At 38.9% G+C, this 16,504-nt stretch overlaps 1 protein-coding gene across 50 annotated transcripts in view; it reads left to right on the top strand.

Moving 5' to 3' along the window:
• Positions 1–15,772, top strand: part of TRIP12 (thyroid hormone receptor interactor 12) — a 159,019-nt gene extending 143,247 nt beyond the window's left edge. For all 50 annotated transcript variants that reach the window (XM_055379644.1, XM_055379641.1, XM_055379652.1 and 47 more), the window contains 8 exons: positions 3,925–4,039; positions 4,328–4,482; positions 5,435–5,599; positions 8,650–8,814; positions 11,280–11,393; positions 13,664–13,758; positions 14,265–14,368; positions 15,234–15,772. In XM_055379644.1, the coding sequence (XP_055235619.1) occupies positions 3,925–4,039; positions 4,328–4,482; positions 5,435–5,599; positions 8,650–8,814; positions 11,280–11,393; positions 13,664–13,758; positions 14,265–14,368; positions 15,234–15,430 (1,110 nt within the window). In that variant the 3' untranslated portion in view covers positions 15,431–15,772. The remainder of the gene's footprint in view (positions 1–3,924; positions 4,040–4,327; positions 4,483–5,434; positions 5,600–8,649; positions 8,815–11,279; positions 11,394–13,663; positions 13,759–14,264; positions 14,369–15,233) is intronic.
• Positions 15,773–16,504: the final 732 nt, after the last annotated feature.

The following is a 16,504-nucleotide window of genomic DNA, read 5'->3' as shown; positions in this document are numbered from 1 at the left end:
TAGAGTTTTGGGGCTTCCCTGAACCTCTTAACGGAGGTTCTGCCCCTCAGCTTTCTTATCTGTAAAATGTAGGTAATAATAGTATAACCTCAAAGTTGTGACTGAGTTCATGAACTGAGTACATGAACTGGCTCATGGTAAGTATGATAGGTTTAGCAGTTTAGTGTGTGATACTAACTGTGCCTATTTAAGTAATTTTAATCATGACTTTGATTTTTCATTCATTTTATTAAGCATTTTCTCCTTCTTGATGACTTTTAAAAAGCTAAGAATATTCAGTCACCAAAGGTAAAATTATAAGTTGTTGTGTACTGGAAAGTATACTGCATGCTAGGGTTCCAGGTTATGGCAGAGTCTCTGCACTCAAAAGATTACAGCGTAGTTAGGGAGACACAGGACAAAGGTACCAAAGAGTGTGGCAAGGTAGTGGTACAGGTGCCAACTGAATGATGCATTCAGACAAGGAGTGCTGTCCTCAAGATGTCTTGAGTTAGACCTTAGTGAAAGAGAACAGGAAGATTGAGAAACCATTTTCTAGTAGGAGATGGGGCCTGAGCAAAGGGTCAGGCTTGGTGGTGAGTGGCAGAAGTTAGTACTGCTGTAGAAGTGTTGGGAGAAGGGGGATAGAAAGGAGGAGGCCAGATGGAGTGGAGTCCCTGGACTGCTGGCATAAGAGATATGGATTTTTTGAATCTAGCTTGATCATGGCTGTTGCTCAGAGGATGCGATTCTTATATGTTGGTGCATCCAAATTTGTTACTCATAAGACTGCAGGACCTTTGCTCTAACCATTTGGTATGTTTTTAATCTCTTTAAACGTACATTCCACTTTCTTCAGCATATTTTTCTCTTGCCAGGAAATATCTTTCCTCTCTCATCCCTCATGGTTCTGTTAAAATTGCATCTTGCATGAAACCTAAACAAGCTCAAAATGGCTTCACACAGGTTGTTCTAAGGAGCAGGATTGGATTGCTAATGTAAGGTCAAGATTTTATGCCCTTCCTTCATGGGTCTTACCTGTTGACCTCGGAAAAGATTCCAGGAGCTGCTTCACTGAGGAAGGGGAAAGTACCTCCACCCCTACCTCACAAGCACTGACTTTGTGAGATGCATAGGGCTTCAGGTTATGATTCAAATTCAGCTGTACATGTCAGCTGGTGGCCTTTAGGAAGAATTTCTAACTAGCTCTAGAAGAATCCCAGTGAAAATGTCAGGTCACAGTGTGGGATCCTATTTGAATTGGGATGATTGGTAAGCCAGGGAAGGATTATACCAGTCTTTGGGCTCACAAGCCACCCAAACCCCCAGGATTAGGGTTACAAATGACCCAGTGACCCAGTATCCTTTTGGGAAGGTGGAAGATCAGGAGCAGGGAATGTGGAGCCTGGCCTGCCCACTTACTGGCTATGTGATTTTGGGCAAGTTAACATAAACTCATCAGTGTCCTCTCAGCTCTTTACATAATTAGTGCACCTGCCTCCTCATGTTGTTGGAATGGTAAAATGAGCTGCAATGTGTGAAACACTCAGAACATTGTCACATAATAAGTGCCAGTATGTGTTAGTTTTGAGAGAAAAAGATTCCATTTTAAGTCAAGTTGTCAAACTTTTGTTTTTCTGTTTCTAGGGTTTTATGCTTTCCTTTCCTTTAAAAAGAAAAATGAAGCTCAACCAAGTACCTACGCTTTTAGTGGTGTAGTTGGGTAGAATGATAATCCCTGAAGAGATCAGGTTACTCTGTGGGGATGCTGGCCACCCCCAGGTTGTATCAGCAAAGCAAACATGACCTGGGCCTTCCACCTTCTGCAGAGGCTCACAGAGGAAGTGCTTTTAGTGATTTAATATTTTAAGAATCCTTTTAGAAACAACAGCATTGGATGAAGGAAATAGACTAATTTGATCTGTGACTTCTGTTGAACCTGAGATAATGTTATGCCAAAAGGAGAATTGACTAGCACCATCTAGTGGATACCATGTGTTACTGCAGGTTTTTCTTTGCTTCTCTTTTGTTCCTCAGTCCTCTAGTGCCTGGGATTCAGTGCAGAACAAAATATACAAAGTACTCCCACCCCCATGATGGAGCTTATCTTTTAGTGTGGGGAGGCCAATACATACACACACATTCATGTACACATATATGTTAGGCCATGTGGAAGAAAAGTAAAACAAAATAAGAGGATGAAGCATTATGGGGATGTGTAGGGCAGTCTGAGGACATTTGAGTGGAGGCAAGTCATTGCGTCTGGGGGAAGAGTATCTCTAGCACAAGAACAGAGAAGCGGTGTTCCTAGCCTGTTGGAGGATGAGTGTGGCTCGAGCATAGAGAGCAAGGACAGAGTAGTAGGAGTCAGAGAGACTGAGCAGGGTGGGCAGAGGGGTCATGTAGGCCGTGGTAAGAACTGGAGCTGTGCTTTGAATGAGATGGAAAACCTTTGGAAAGTAGCAAAGGGATGCCGTGAACTTGTGTTTTGTAAGGATTAACGCTTGCTCCTGTGAGAATGGGATATAAGATGTCGGGAATGCTAGTGCATCTAGGAGGCTTTAGCAGTAGACCAGATGACAGAGAATGGCAGCTGGGTAGAGTTGGTAATTAGTTTAGAATGCATTTTGAAGGCAGCGCTTATTGTATTTACTGATGGATTGGATTGTGCGAGTTTAGAGAATGGCCAAGGACGGCTCTCAGGATTTGGTGGGATTATTCATTTTGGGTTTAATGGTGATACCATTTACTGGTGTGGAATTCTAATAGGATTAGGGGTTAATCAGGAAAGCACCACTAGGCCCAAGCAGATCTCTGTTTTGAGAGAGTTAAACGTTCAGTGGACTACCTCTGAACTTTTAAGCTAGTGTGGGTAATTTTTAAGAGTAACTGTAATAATGCTAAAATAGTACCCCTTGTTTACAAGTAATCTATAAATGTTGCCTTCTTGACAGGGTTACAGTTAGATTTAGAGTATAACCTATGATATGAACTTGTCACTACCTGCATATCTTTGTTTATGGTCTGATCTGGCGGGACCTTGACAGATCGTGAAGGAAGGAGCAAGCTATGAACACTGCTTCAGGCATGTCCACATCAGGTGTCTCATGGAGGAGTAGTTTCACTTTAGGCTGCACAGTCACCTTCAGAACTTGTTTAATAATACCAGTGCCCAGGCTCTAAGCTGTACCTGCCAGATCAGAATCTTCAGGACGTGGCACCCCTATATGTGCATGTTGATAAAGCTCTGGGGATTCCAGTGCACCCTGGGAGTTGAGAAGCATTGGTGTCCTGTATGAGGCCGTTAGTCCTTTCTGTGCTGGTGTGGAATCAGACCTTCCATTATTTGTATTTTATTCGACATATCTCTATTAAATGGCTACTGTGTGTCAGGTACTATCAGAGATAACAGGGTGACCAAAATAGTTATCATCCTGTGAAATATGCAAGCATATACTGAAATTGTGGTAAAGTAATGTAGTAAGTATTTAAGTAGCTGAAAAATAAGCCCCAAGAAAAAAGGAACAGATTAACTGTTGGGAGCAGATGCTGGGGGGAGCCTTCCCCTTGAGAGGGTGACATTTGAGCTGGTTTTGGGGTAACAGTTCACTAAAGAGAAAAAGGGGAAAGACATCCATATGCAGACAATGCCATATTGTTCCTGAAGGAAAGATATGTAGCCACAGTGGCACTTCTGTGAGTACAACCTGAAATTGTTCAGCTGACATGTTGGGGCCTTAGCGGGTAGGAAATAATAAAGAGTTGCTAGTTTTTTGTTTCAGGTGACCAGGACTGAAAGAATAAATCCAGCCAGGACATTTTGGAAAATAATCTCTAATGCATCCTGGTAAACAGTTGCTGTTAGTGTGCACATTTCCAAGAGGTTGGCAGTAAAAAAACACAATTCTTAAAATTTGAAATCGTTCTGCTTGTGTTCTTCTGTAGGTTGGTACAGGTCTTGGGCCTACACTGGAGTTTTATGCGCTTGTATCTCAGGAACTACAGAGAGCTGACTTGGGTCTTTGGAGAGGTGAAGAAGTAACTCTTAGCAATCCAAAAGGTAATGCCTATCTGTAAGTTAGTTGGTTTGTGTTACTCAGATCAGGTAATGGACTCTGACAGTTTATTAGACATATTTACTTTCTAATGGACAGCTGTGCTTGCTTTCTTTTAGCCTCTGTTTTCTCATTTATCAAATAGGGAAGGCCTGTCCAGTTCTAGAGGACTTCATTCAGTGATCTGCACTCCAATTTTGAGAATGCTTAATTTCTTAAATGTTCTTAGTTACCAGGTTTTGTTTTGTTTTTGGAAACATCATCTAAAGTTTGCTGAATTGCTTGTTTTTCAGGGAGCCAAGAAGGGACCAAGTATATTCAAAACCTCCAGGGCCTGTTTGCGCTTCCCTTTGGTAGGACAGCAAAGCCAGCTCATATCGCAAAGGTTAAGATGAAGTTTCGCTTCTTAGGAAAATTAATGGCCAAGGCTATCATGGATTTCAGATTGGTAAGTTTAGGATGGTTTGCTTTTTGCAGTTTTGGTGTAGAATGTTCTGTGCAAGTACCTCAGTCCCCTGTAGTTTACTGCTGTAGTTTAGAGCAATGCTTCTCAAACTTCAATACACATATGAATTACTTGGGGATTTTGTTAAAAATGCCAGTTCTGATTCAGTAGGGCAAGGGTAAGACTGTCCTACTGTCCAAGATTCTAAATTTTCCTGTCAGCTCCCAGGGCATGCCCGATTGCCAGGTTGTGGACCCCTCCTTGGATAGCAGGATTCAGATAATCAGGCAAGTTAAGGTGGTATTAATTATTTATTTTTTAAAGTCTGACATTACCTTTTTAATTCAGTAGGAAAGTTTGTGCATGTAACTAAACTTCATTAAATTTACATTAGAGTGTTGTTGTGAAAATAACCCAAGTGATCAGTATTCATAGAGGTTGGAATGTTTCTGGACATTTCTTCATTTCTTTTTCTCTTGAACTTCTGGCCTCAAGCAGTCCTCTCACATTGGCCTCCCACAGCACTGGAATTACAGGCATGAGCCACCGTGCTCTTCTCATGTTTTCGGAGGCACTTTATCAGTATGTTTAAGACATTTTCACCTGTGGCCAAATTGACAAGTTTACAATTTCACTTTAACTGAAGAGTGGGCAGTTTATCAGTTATTTTAGAAGTTCCATTTAGTTTTCTATTTTAAATATAGGAAGTTTTTTCCCTTAACATTTTTTGCATTGGGATATTCAGTAACACAGACTACAGTGGAAATGCATTTAGAGCCCCAAATCAAGAGAATCAATTTTGTGTAGTGGGAGAAATAGTTCCTAACTACAGAATTTTCTTTCTTGGGGATTACTTGACCTATTAATATTTAAATGATCTCCTGAAGTGCCTTAGATGGAGGTAATGCTGGAAGTTCAGTGTGACAGTGAAAATATTATGCATATTCCATTTCAGGTGGACCTTCCCCTTGGCTTACCCTTTTATAAATGGATGCTACGGCAAGAAACTTCACTGACATCACACGATTTGTTTGACATCGACCCAGTTGTAGCCAGATCAGTTTATCACCTAGAAGACATTGTCAGACAGAAGAAAAGACTTGAACAAGATAAATCCCAGGTAGGCTTAGAAGAAACAGTCCAGTAGATCAAGTCTTTATTTTAGAAAAATGAGGCTTTTGTTAAATAGTTTGTATTTGACTCAGTTGTTATATTAATGTTTTATTTTAGAAGATTTTAATTCTTGTATTGTACTAACTAAGACATATGATTTCACAGTGGGTCACATGACCTATACTCACAGCAGGCTATAAACATCTTGATTAGCAAATACAATTCTAAATCAAACCATAAATAAGGACTCCTTTCAATTAAATTTTAGATGGACGTATTATGTATCTGGGCAGACATTATATCATCTTTTAGCATTTGAATCAGTAAAACTATTCTCAGAACAGATTTATTTTCAAAAAAATTAGCTTAATTTAGGAACAGTCTTGTTTCTAGAGATCTCAGGAAGATATTTTTTAAAGGTCACCGTGAGTGCCAACAACTATTCCTTGGTAATACATTTTGAGGTTTCTCTGTGACATCTTATAGATAACCTTGAACTTCATATCATTACTGTATAATTTTAATGTATATAATTAACAATAGATAAATTATTTAACTCAATCTGAGATTAATAATGGTTCTGTATCTGCTATTAGAAGAAAACAAGATTCTATTTTTTTGTGGCACAGACCCAAAAAGCTTGTTTGGGCTGGTAACATGGACCAATATTAAATCAACTCTCATTTTATAAATTAAGTAAGAATAGCAAGTTAAGATTCTGTAGTGAGGGAGAGTGTCACCTCTCCTGATGAGTTGGAGAGAATCTTATGGTAGAGGGATAGGATTTTAGTGTGTCTTTTTATTAGAAGATTTGTAAGATTCACTTTATCTCCCATATTAATTTGTAATTATTTGGTGCTGTTTGAAAAAGTAAGTCTGTTAAGAGAAATTGGTATTCAAAGAGGCCAAGTCCACCTTTTCTGTGCAGAATTTGTCATTTTAGAATTTTTAGAACCATTTTGATTTTCCCTTCACAACTTGGTAAGTTTTAAACTATTACAGTGTTGTTTAGGATTATCTCTTAGGTAAATAATGGCAAAACAAAAAAAGGAGAAACAAAAAAGCAAGTAAAACAGGAGGCTCTGTTTTAGATACCATATATATGTTAATTTATTTAATCCCAACAACTACCATATGAGATTGGGGTATTGTTGTTATCTCTATTTTACTGGTGAGCAAACCAGGGCAGACAGATTGAGCAACCTGCCTAAGGTCGCACACCTAGAGAACACAGAGTAGGAACTCAAACCCAGGCTGTCTGCATGCTTCCACACCATGCAAGCTCTGTGATACATGCTTGTCTCAAATGCAGTATGCCGCCACAGTTCTCTTGTCAGTAGTTTTTTTGTTTGTTTGTTTTTTTGAGATTTGTTCTATCCTTTATTATTCCTGATGCTGTCAGTTTAAAAATATAAAATGAGTGGCACAGAATCCACATTCCAGAAATTGACTTATTATAATAACCAACTGTGAACAAGAGCATGAGAAATGGTGACATTCTGAAAAACCACATCCTGTTTCTTTAATAAAGTATATATACAGATGGGGCAAGTTGTCCTGGCTCAGATTCTACTTGGTAGCTTAAATTCTCTAAAGAAATATGGAAAATGTGCTAGAATTTACAATGTCCTAGAGATGTTTAAAGGGAATTTACGTTAGTTTCTCGACTTAATATGTAAAATCTAGAGAAACTAATGTAAATTCCTTTTAAACATCTCTAGGACATTGTAAATTCTAGATTCCTATCTAATAACAACACTTTGTAATGCACATCTTTAGAAATAAGATATTTCCTTGGTAGCTATGAGAGAAGACTTTCCAATGGTGTAATAGTAATCACCTTGATCTGTGACAGGGAGTCACAGAGGATAGTTTTGAGAGCTTACCAGTGGGGGGAACATGAAAACGGAGAACTTTCTTTTTTTTTTTTTTAAATCTTTGTGCTGAAGAATACTTCAAATGTAAAATAAAATGCCTCCCTTTGGAGGTCTTCAAATGACACCTAAAATGGAGAGAGGCTTAAAAGTGGGTTTTTGCAGAGAAGTAAAAATGGACATAATTCTGTGACCGTTTACTTTCAATAATCTGCCACCTCATTGATATTCTGAATTATTTAGAATCCTAAACAGCATTTAGTTTGCTCTTTAAAAAATGACTAATTAATTAATCAGAACGTTCTAACTGTTTCTAGTTTAAATGACTAATTTTCTGTACCTTAATTGTTACCCTATAGGAATTTCATACACGGAGGCATTTCCAGTTTGGAAAGCCATTTGTCTTCTTTCTCCTAACTTGTTGTCTTCATTTTTAGATGGAATTTGCATTTTTGCATGTTGGTTTTTGATCCTTACGTTTAAAAAAATTTACATAGGCCTTTCATAATCTTAGACATTTTTTTAAAAGTGAGTAATAAAGACTTCTTAACATTTGTCTTATAAAGTATTGCTTGCCTTTTCTTAGGGATTTCTTGGAACTTTTTTTTTTTTTTTAGATCACAGTGTTGCTGCATAGATACAAACTTGTTATGCATCAGAGGCCTGAAGTAGTTGAATGAAGTCTCTCCAGGCTTCATTCTGTAGACTTGAGCTTTGCAGGGGTAGAAAGTTAATCACTCTCATTAGATAGTACGTTTTTTATATTTACGATTTCCCAACTGTATTATTAGTATTCGCTGTATACTTATACAGTATTGGATTCAAGATTAGCCTAGAATTTATGAAAAGTTTGTCTAGTTCTAGGGTCCACATTCTTAAAATTAACTAATATGCAACCTATTATGCACTTACTGTGAAATTTGATTTGCATATGCTTAAACTGAGCAGCAGCATCTCATAATGAAGAAGCACTTCAGCTCTCTTTTCTTATGCTTACTTCCTTTGTGATCTCAGTGACTCTTTCATATGTAGATTATGACCAGGAAAAAAATAAAGAGGCTAAGAGTTGAACCCATCAGCTTTATTAGGATAGCTTATATTTTATTAGGATATCTTCTATTTTTTTAAACAACCGTAAGTTAATTTTGCTTGACACCATTTCTCCCCCATTTGTGTTTTTTAGACCAAAGAGAGTCTACAGTATGCATTAGAAACCTTGACTATGAATGGCTGCTCAGTTGAAGATCTAGGACTGGATTTCACTCTGCCAGGGTTTCCCAATATCGAACTGAAGAAAGGAGGGAAGGATATACCAGTCACTATCCACAATTTAGAGGAGTATCTAAGAGTATGTAACTGCGTCTTTGGGGGGTAGGCCAGTTGTGAAGACGGAGGACTTTGCCTGATTGTACCTTGCTTCTGGCTGCACACGCTATGGCTTGAGACCTTCCACATCCCCAGGACCACTGCATGAAGGCTGCTTTACAAGGCGCTAGCTTCTCTTTGCTCTTGAGTGCACATATCAGATATTTCCTGTCTTATATAACCTTGAATTATTTCTCCTCAGGCTTGAATGCCATCAAATTACACCACGTTTTCTTAGTTTAAAAAACAAGTGAAAAGAGACATTATTTATGTTCTCACTAAATTGCATTTTTGCATTTCCATCAAGGCAGCTAGCTTGACAGAATTTACTCCAGGCACCGTGCAGTGCACACTTTTATGTTTGGTGACACCTTTCAAATTACTAACTTATGGGCGAGGTGCAGTGGCTCACGCCTGTAATCCTCCCAGCACTTTGTGAGGCAGAAGCAGGAGGATTACTTGAGGCCAGGAGTTCAAGACCAGCCTGGGCAACAAAGTAGGGGCCTTGTCTCTACAAAAAAATGCAAAAATTAGCTGGGTGTGGTGTCATGAGCCTGTAGTCCCAGCCACTTGGGAGGCTGGGGTGGGAGGGCGCTTGAGCCCTGGAGTTCAAAGTTACAGTGAGTCAAGGTTGCACCACTCCGCTCTATCTTGGGTGACAGAGCAAGATCCTTTCTCTTAAAAATACATACATATATATATATTAGGCTGGGCACGGTGGCTCATGCCCGTAATCCCAGCACTTTGGTTGGCCGTGGTGGGCAGATCACAAGGTCAGGAGTTCAAGACCAGCCTGGCCAACATAGTGAAACCCCATCTCTACTAAAAATACAAAAATTAGCCAGGTGTGGTGGCACACACCTGTAGTCCCAGTTACTGAGGAGGCTGAGGCAGGAGAACCGCTTGAACCAGGGAGGTGGAGGTTCCAGTGAGCTGATACCATGCCCCTGCACTCCGGCTTGGGCAACAGAATGAGACTTCATTTCAAAAAAAAAAGCATGTATATATTAATTTGTGATGCTTAACTATATTTGCTAAATTCAAGAAAAGTAATTTTATATTGAACACAAATTGTATTTTAAATTACCACTATATAGATCCTTATTACCAATGTTTGAAAAATTTGTTTTGGTTTATTCCTGACATTGGGTGGAAGGGGCACTGGATTTAGGTCAGAATGGCTATCTACCCCTTGAACTGACCTTTCCACTAACTTGCTTTGTGACTTTAGATGGAGCCTCTGTAGAACTTCATCACCATTTTCTTCATCAGCTTTAAAAGAGAGAGAGAGAGAGAATATAGGTTAAATAATAAGTGGCTAGGCGTGGTGGCTCACGCTTGTAATCCCAACACTTTTGGAGGCCAAGGCGGGCGGATCACGAGGTCAGGAGTTCAAGACCAGCCTGACAAACATCGTGAAACCCCGTCTCTACTAAAAGTACAAAAATTAGCCAGGCGTGGTGGTGCACGCCTGTAGTCCCAGCTACTCGGGAGGCTGAGGCAAGAGAATTGCTTGAACCCGGCAGGCGGAGGTTGCAGTGAGTCAGGATTATGCCACTGCACTCCAGCCTAGGCGACAGAGCGAGACTCTGTCTCAAAAATAATAATAATAACCAGAGTCCCCTGTTACTTAACAGTTCTGTGATTCATAAGTAATTCCTTTTAGTATTCAGTAGGACTGTCTTCGCATCCTGTTTCTTCTACTGACTTTGTGAAAGCTATTCTTCCATCTTACTAGCAAATAATGAGTTAACATTTAGGTTAAGGTTATCTTAAAATAATTTATACTAATGCTTATAATTTTCTATCAACAAAATCCTAATGTTTTCATTTTTATCTGAAAATGATGTTTATCTACCCATTGGGCTACCCAAAGTCAGTGATGACTAGATAATGTTGGACCAATAAGAGTTGCTTTTTCTTACCCTTCAATTGCATGTGACTTCATTTCCAGGCTTTGCCTACTTTTAGTAGGAAGCACACACTGCAGACAGGTTGGGTTCTAAGAACTTCACAGGATTTAGAACTAAACATTTTACATTAAAAATTAAAAACCCTTAATAGTGGCTAATTGTGATTCTTCAAACATTACCTTTAATTCTCAATAACATTTTATCCTCTTGGGAAATTCTCATTTGATTCCCATCTAGTGAGGTAATATAACTGTATGGCATGGGTTTCACATAAATAGATTTTTAAAACACACTAAATGTAAATGCACATGGCATTTTTTTTTTTTTACATTTTGTTATTGGTAGGGGCCCCACATTAGATGTTGACCTGATGTTTTACTCATGTAGTTTTCTAGCAGATTATTTTAAAGACTTAATAACTTGTTTGTTCTTTATAAAGTGATCCAGAAGGGTGTTTCACTGTACTTTGTCACATATTAAATAGTAAAGAGATTTGAAATCTTGTCACAGTTTTTTGAAAACTTTCTTTTTGCAGCTGGTTATATTCTGGGCACTAAATGAAGGCGTTTCTAGGCAATTTGATTCGTTCAGAGATGGATTTGAATCAGTCTTCCCACTCAGTCATCTTCAGTACTTCTACCCGGAGGAAGTGAGTAGCTTATATCTAAAAGAAATGGTCATACCTATAATTGTAGTGGAGTGTTTTCTGTGCTGCCTAGTCAAAGACCGTATTGTTGCACAAAAACAAAAAAATGGGTGTTAGATAGCAGGGGATGGATGTTTGGGAAAGACAAGGAAATTGCCTGAGCAAGGAAGAATGTTAAATAGGTGTCCCCTCTTAGATTGGGGGAGCAGGTTCCACGCGTGACAGTAAGCATAGCATCTTTGTCAGCCAAGACCCTCGATGCCATTCAGTGGAGAACGGGGACTTGTGCTGTGTGTGGCATGTTCTGCATGTTTCTGTACTGCTGTGGAAGCAAAGAGAGACATGGAGGGGGCTTGACTTTATTCCTTAACTAAACTTCGTTTCGATGAGACATTGTTTCACAATCAAAGTTAGTCCTTGAAGTTTTAAGAAAGTATTATAAATTATCTAATTGCCAAATACAGAGAATACTTCTAAGAATGGAAGAAATGGATTTATGTGCTTGGTTTTCTCTAGCCGCCTGTATTAGTCTGTTTTCATGCTGCTGATAAAGACATACCCGAGACTGGGCAATTTACAAAAGAAAGAGGTTTATTAGACTTAGAGTTCCACGTGGCTGGGGAGGCCTCACAATCATGGTGGAAGGTGAAAGGCACATTTCACATGGCAGCAGACAAGACGAGAGCTTGTGCGGGGAAACTCCCCTTTTTAAAACCATCAGATCTCGTGAGACATATTCACTATTATGAGAATAGCCTGGGAAAGACCTGCCCCCATGATTCAGTTACCTCCCACCGGGTCATTCCCACAGCAGGTGGGAATTGTGGGAGTTACAGTTCAAGATGAGATTTGGGGTAGGGGCACAGCCAAACCATATTACCGTCTTTAATTTCAAGTGCCAAATCTCAAAAGAACTACTCACTGGTAATGAGATACAGAAAGCCTCTAGAATGTGTCCAGTTTCCCTCAGTTTTGAAACCTTTTTATTTATTGTTTGAATACTAGTTTTAGAGTGTATGTTCACTACTGATTAAATCTGTAAATTTTTGATTAACTTAACATTTCAATCTCAGTTATGTTTGTGTCTACTTCGATTTACTACTTTTTTTAAGCATGTAGTGTGCCTGATACTTGTAGGCACTGCTTGTCACCTGGAATAGAATCATGGTCCTCACCACTTGCTGTATAACCTTATCCAAGTTACTGTATCTGATAGGACTGTTTCATCTGTAAAATTGGAATAACCCCTATCACAGAGTAATGGAAATTAAATAGTCTGGGCACAGTGACTTAGCCTATAATCCCAGCACTTTGGGAGATGGAGGTGGGAAGATCACTTGAGCTCGGAAATTTAAGATTAGGCTGGGCAACATAGTGAGACCTTGTCTAAAATAAAAAAAATAATTAGCTGGGCATGGTGGTATGCACCTGTAGTCTCAGCTACTTGGAAGGCTGAGGTTGGAGGATCACTTGAGCCCAGGAGATCATGACGGGAGTGAGCTGTGATTAGGCCACTACACTTCAGCCTGGGCAACAGAGCAAAGCTTTGTCTTTAAATATATAGGACCAGACAGTGAGCATTATATAATAGATATTAAATTTCGTTGGCCTCAAATTGGATTTTCTCAAAGTATGCAGTCTTCTACAAATCAGCAGTTAACCAGAGAAAGGCATGGTTTTAATTTGAAACTGATGATAGATTTTCTAAGGACATGAAAGCATTTATTGCTTTCTAATATTCATTCTATAATATCTGGGTTGGCCCCCATACAACCAACCATGTAGCGTAGACATGCCTCTCTACAAAGTGTAAAGACCTACCCATTTGCTGTGTCCTAGTTCAGCTTGCTTCTACCACTTCTTTCTCCAGCTCAATGTTCTCTCCTTTGGCATCTGTTACTGTATACCTTTGTGTTTCTGAAAGCCAGGATTTATAAAATCTCCCTGACTAGAAGCAGATTATCCATTTAAAGCACCTAAAGTAACAAAAAGAAAGGAAAACTGAAATCAAGGGTCATCAGGTGTTTTTGGTTTGAGAGGAAGGGTTTCTCAGGAACCAAGTCCCTGCAGATGGGCAGGGTACTTAATAGCGTACAGCTAAAAAGGAAATGGAATCTCTAAATTTTTTTTTTTTTTTTTTTGGAAAGAGGTCCCAAGCAGAAGGTTTTAGTACTGAGACTGATACTCTTTTATGGTACACGTAGACCTTTATTTTCACTCACGTAAGCAAATGTTTCCTTAGTAATTCTTTTTACCCTTATTTAAACTCACAGCTGGATCAGCTCCTTTGTGGCAGTAAAGCAGACACTTGGGATGCAAAGACACTGATGGAATGCTGTAGGCCTGATCACGGTTATACTCATGACAGGTAAGTACTGGGGTCTGCCAGTTTTTCTGTTGATTCTGAAGAATGTGGAGAGGGGTGTGTGTGTACACACGCATGCGCACATGTGTAAACAACAAAAGTTGGAGTGGTTCGTTTTAAAATGTGTCTACCTGTTAATGGATGCTTACTTCTGTTTTGGCCTTATTTCTCTGAAGATGGGAAATTAAGACCCAAGGGTTTCTTTCTCAAGTATTTCTGTGAGAATACTAGGGGTTGGGGAAGACAGATTTAATCTTGTTCCCCATTATTACATATAGTAAAGCAGAAATATCTGTACAGTTCCAGATCAAGTCTTACTTATTACAACTGTAATCATGCCATTTGAATTCTAGTCATAACAGAAACGAATTTAAGTACATTGTAATGGAAAATGTATGTGTAATTTAAAAGTGCTAATCTAATTTTTATGTCATGTGATGCGATGCAGTGTGATTAAAACTCTATTTTAACCTGATGAAATAATTTTGGTATATTTATTTCTGTTATAGTCGGGCTGTGAAGTTTTTGTTTGAGATTCTCAGTAGTTTTGATAATGAGCAGCAGAGGTTATTTCTCCAGTTTGTGACTGGTAGCCCAAGATTGCCTGTTGGAGGTGGGTACGATGTTGATGTTTAGCATTTATTCTACCTATGGGTGGGTTTGTGAGTGTGAAACTTCAGTGCCATCAGCAGGAGATTCTTTATCTCACTTGCAGTGCCTCTTAGTTATTCCAGTATCATTATAGTACATTGAGACCACTAGCAGGGAAATCCATGGGGATTGTCTTAAACATATTGAAGTAGGATTACTAATGCACATGTAATGCTGGTTAGATAAAATTCCAGGCCATTTGTACATTCTAAACTCTTAGTTGACTTAGATGAGAATGGATTCTAAAATCTGGTTTTTCAGATTGAATCCTAATGTAAGTTAAATTGGTATTCTGTTGTTTTTGTTTTGTTTTTTGAGACAGGATCTCACTCTTGTCACCCAGGCTGAAGTGCAGTGGCGTGATCTTGGCTCACTGCAACCTCTGCCTCCTGGGCTCAGGCGAGATCCTCCTGCTTCAGCCTCCTGTGTAGCCGGGACTACAGGCACAACACAGCACCATGTCTGGCTAATTTTTGTATTTTTGTAGAGATAGGGTTTCTCCATGTTGCCCAGGCTGGTCTGAAACTCTCAAGCGACTGGCTCACCTCGGCCTCCCAGAGTGCTGGGATTACGGGCATGAACCACTGTGGGTATTCCATTTTAAAAATCAGAAGACATAAAGAACTGTTGCCTCCATGTTATACAGCGAGTTTTTAAATGATAAATTAAAGCAGGTTCCTTGCACTTAATGTATATTGAATGTGCAATTGCCAAGCAAGAAAGAATATCTTGTGTGTAATATTGTACGGCAAAGCAGTGGAATGTTTTCTGATAGCTGATGTTTTTTAAAAACTTAAGTTCCTTGTCTTTCTTTTTCTCTTAATCAGGATTCCGGAGTTTGAATCCACCTTTGACAATTGTCCGAAAGACGTTTGAATCAACAGAAAACCCAGATGATTTCTTGCCCTCTGTAATGACTTGTGTGAACTATCTTAAGTTGCCGGACTATTCAAGCATTGAGATAATGCGTGAAAAACTGTTGATAGCAGCAAGAGAAGGGCAGCAGTCGTTCCATCTTTCCTGATCACAACAAGAAATGCAGTGTCTGCCTGTTACAGCAAAAGAAACAAATCATGATTTCTTTTCTAATGTTATCACCTGAGTCAAGGAAACATGTTACGCCTTCTTGTTGTAGGAAAAACGGCTTGCAGATTATAAAGAGACATTTGGTTGATATTCATTAATGGCCCCATGGACTTAAAGTGATCAGGCCCTAAAACGTTGTTGTGATGAGGTTTCTTTAGCAAGTTCTTGTTTAAATTATCATTTATTTGATGAGTGAAGTTTTTAACATGCTTTGCTGTGTGAAATTTAAAAAAGGGATGTTTTTCCAGGCTGGAACAATAAATGTGGCTGTGCAGTTTAATTCTGGGCTGTGTGTATCCATCTAGCTAAGTCTGCAGTTTTGTTTCCTCCAAAGACAACTCTTGTACATAAGTACAGAAATTTAAGCTCACATGTATTTGACAAATATAGTTTAGTAGACTAGCTCTATGTGCTTTTCACTTTCCTCTGATTTTCTCTCCCTGATTCATTATTATCTGTGCAACTCACAGTTTTTTTTTGTATACAACTCACAGTTCTCAAATTTTCGTTACCCATGGGCTTCTGTTGTCCCATGTTCTCTCCAGTTAAGATCTAATTTAAAATTCATTGGATTGAAATTTATTGAATATAATTCAGCTTTTGTAACTAGGTAGACTTTTCTTATAGTTTAGTTTTAATATAGTTTAGGGTATTACTGGCTTTTTCCCAGGTGACACACTAAGGACTGTTTACATGGCAATTCCAGCAGCAACAGCCTCTGGAATGAGATAAGGAAAGCTCATTTGTTTCTTTTATGAAGGTTAAGAAGTCTACAGCTTGGGCTGGCCAGTATTTATTATTCTGTGGCCAGAGCATTTTAGATTAATGTAAATTTTTTAAACAAAATAAGCAGTTTTCCTTCCCTGTTGGAGTAAAAAATTTTTTTCTCTTTGTTGTTTTACGTTTTTGTTCATAGTCTTCTTTATTCCACGCTCCTCTTCCCCTTCTCCCAGTGCTGACTTGGGACAAAACAGTTCAGCCTTTGTCTCGACGCAGATAAAAGCACCTGTAA

This window comes from Gorilla gorilla, chromosome 11, assembly GCF_029281585.2.
Source record: "Gorilla gorilla gorilla isolate KB3781 chromosome 11, NHGRI_mGorGor1-v2.1_pri, whole genome shotgun sequence".
Taxonomy (NCBI): domain Eukaryota; kingdom Metazoa; phylum Chordata; class Mammalia; order Primates; family Hominidae; genus Gorilla; species Gorilla gorilla.
This window is presented reverse-complemented; position numbering and strand designations above follow the sequence as displayed.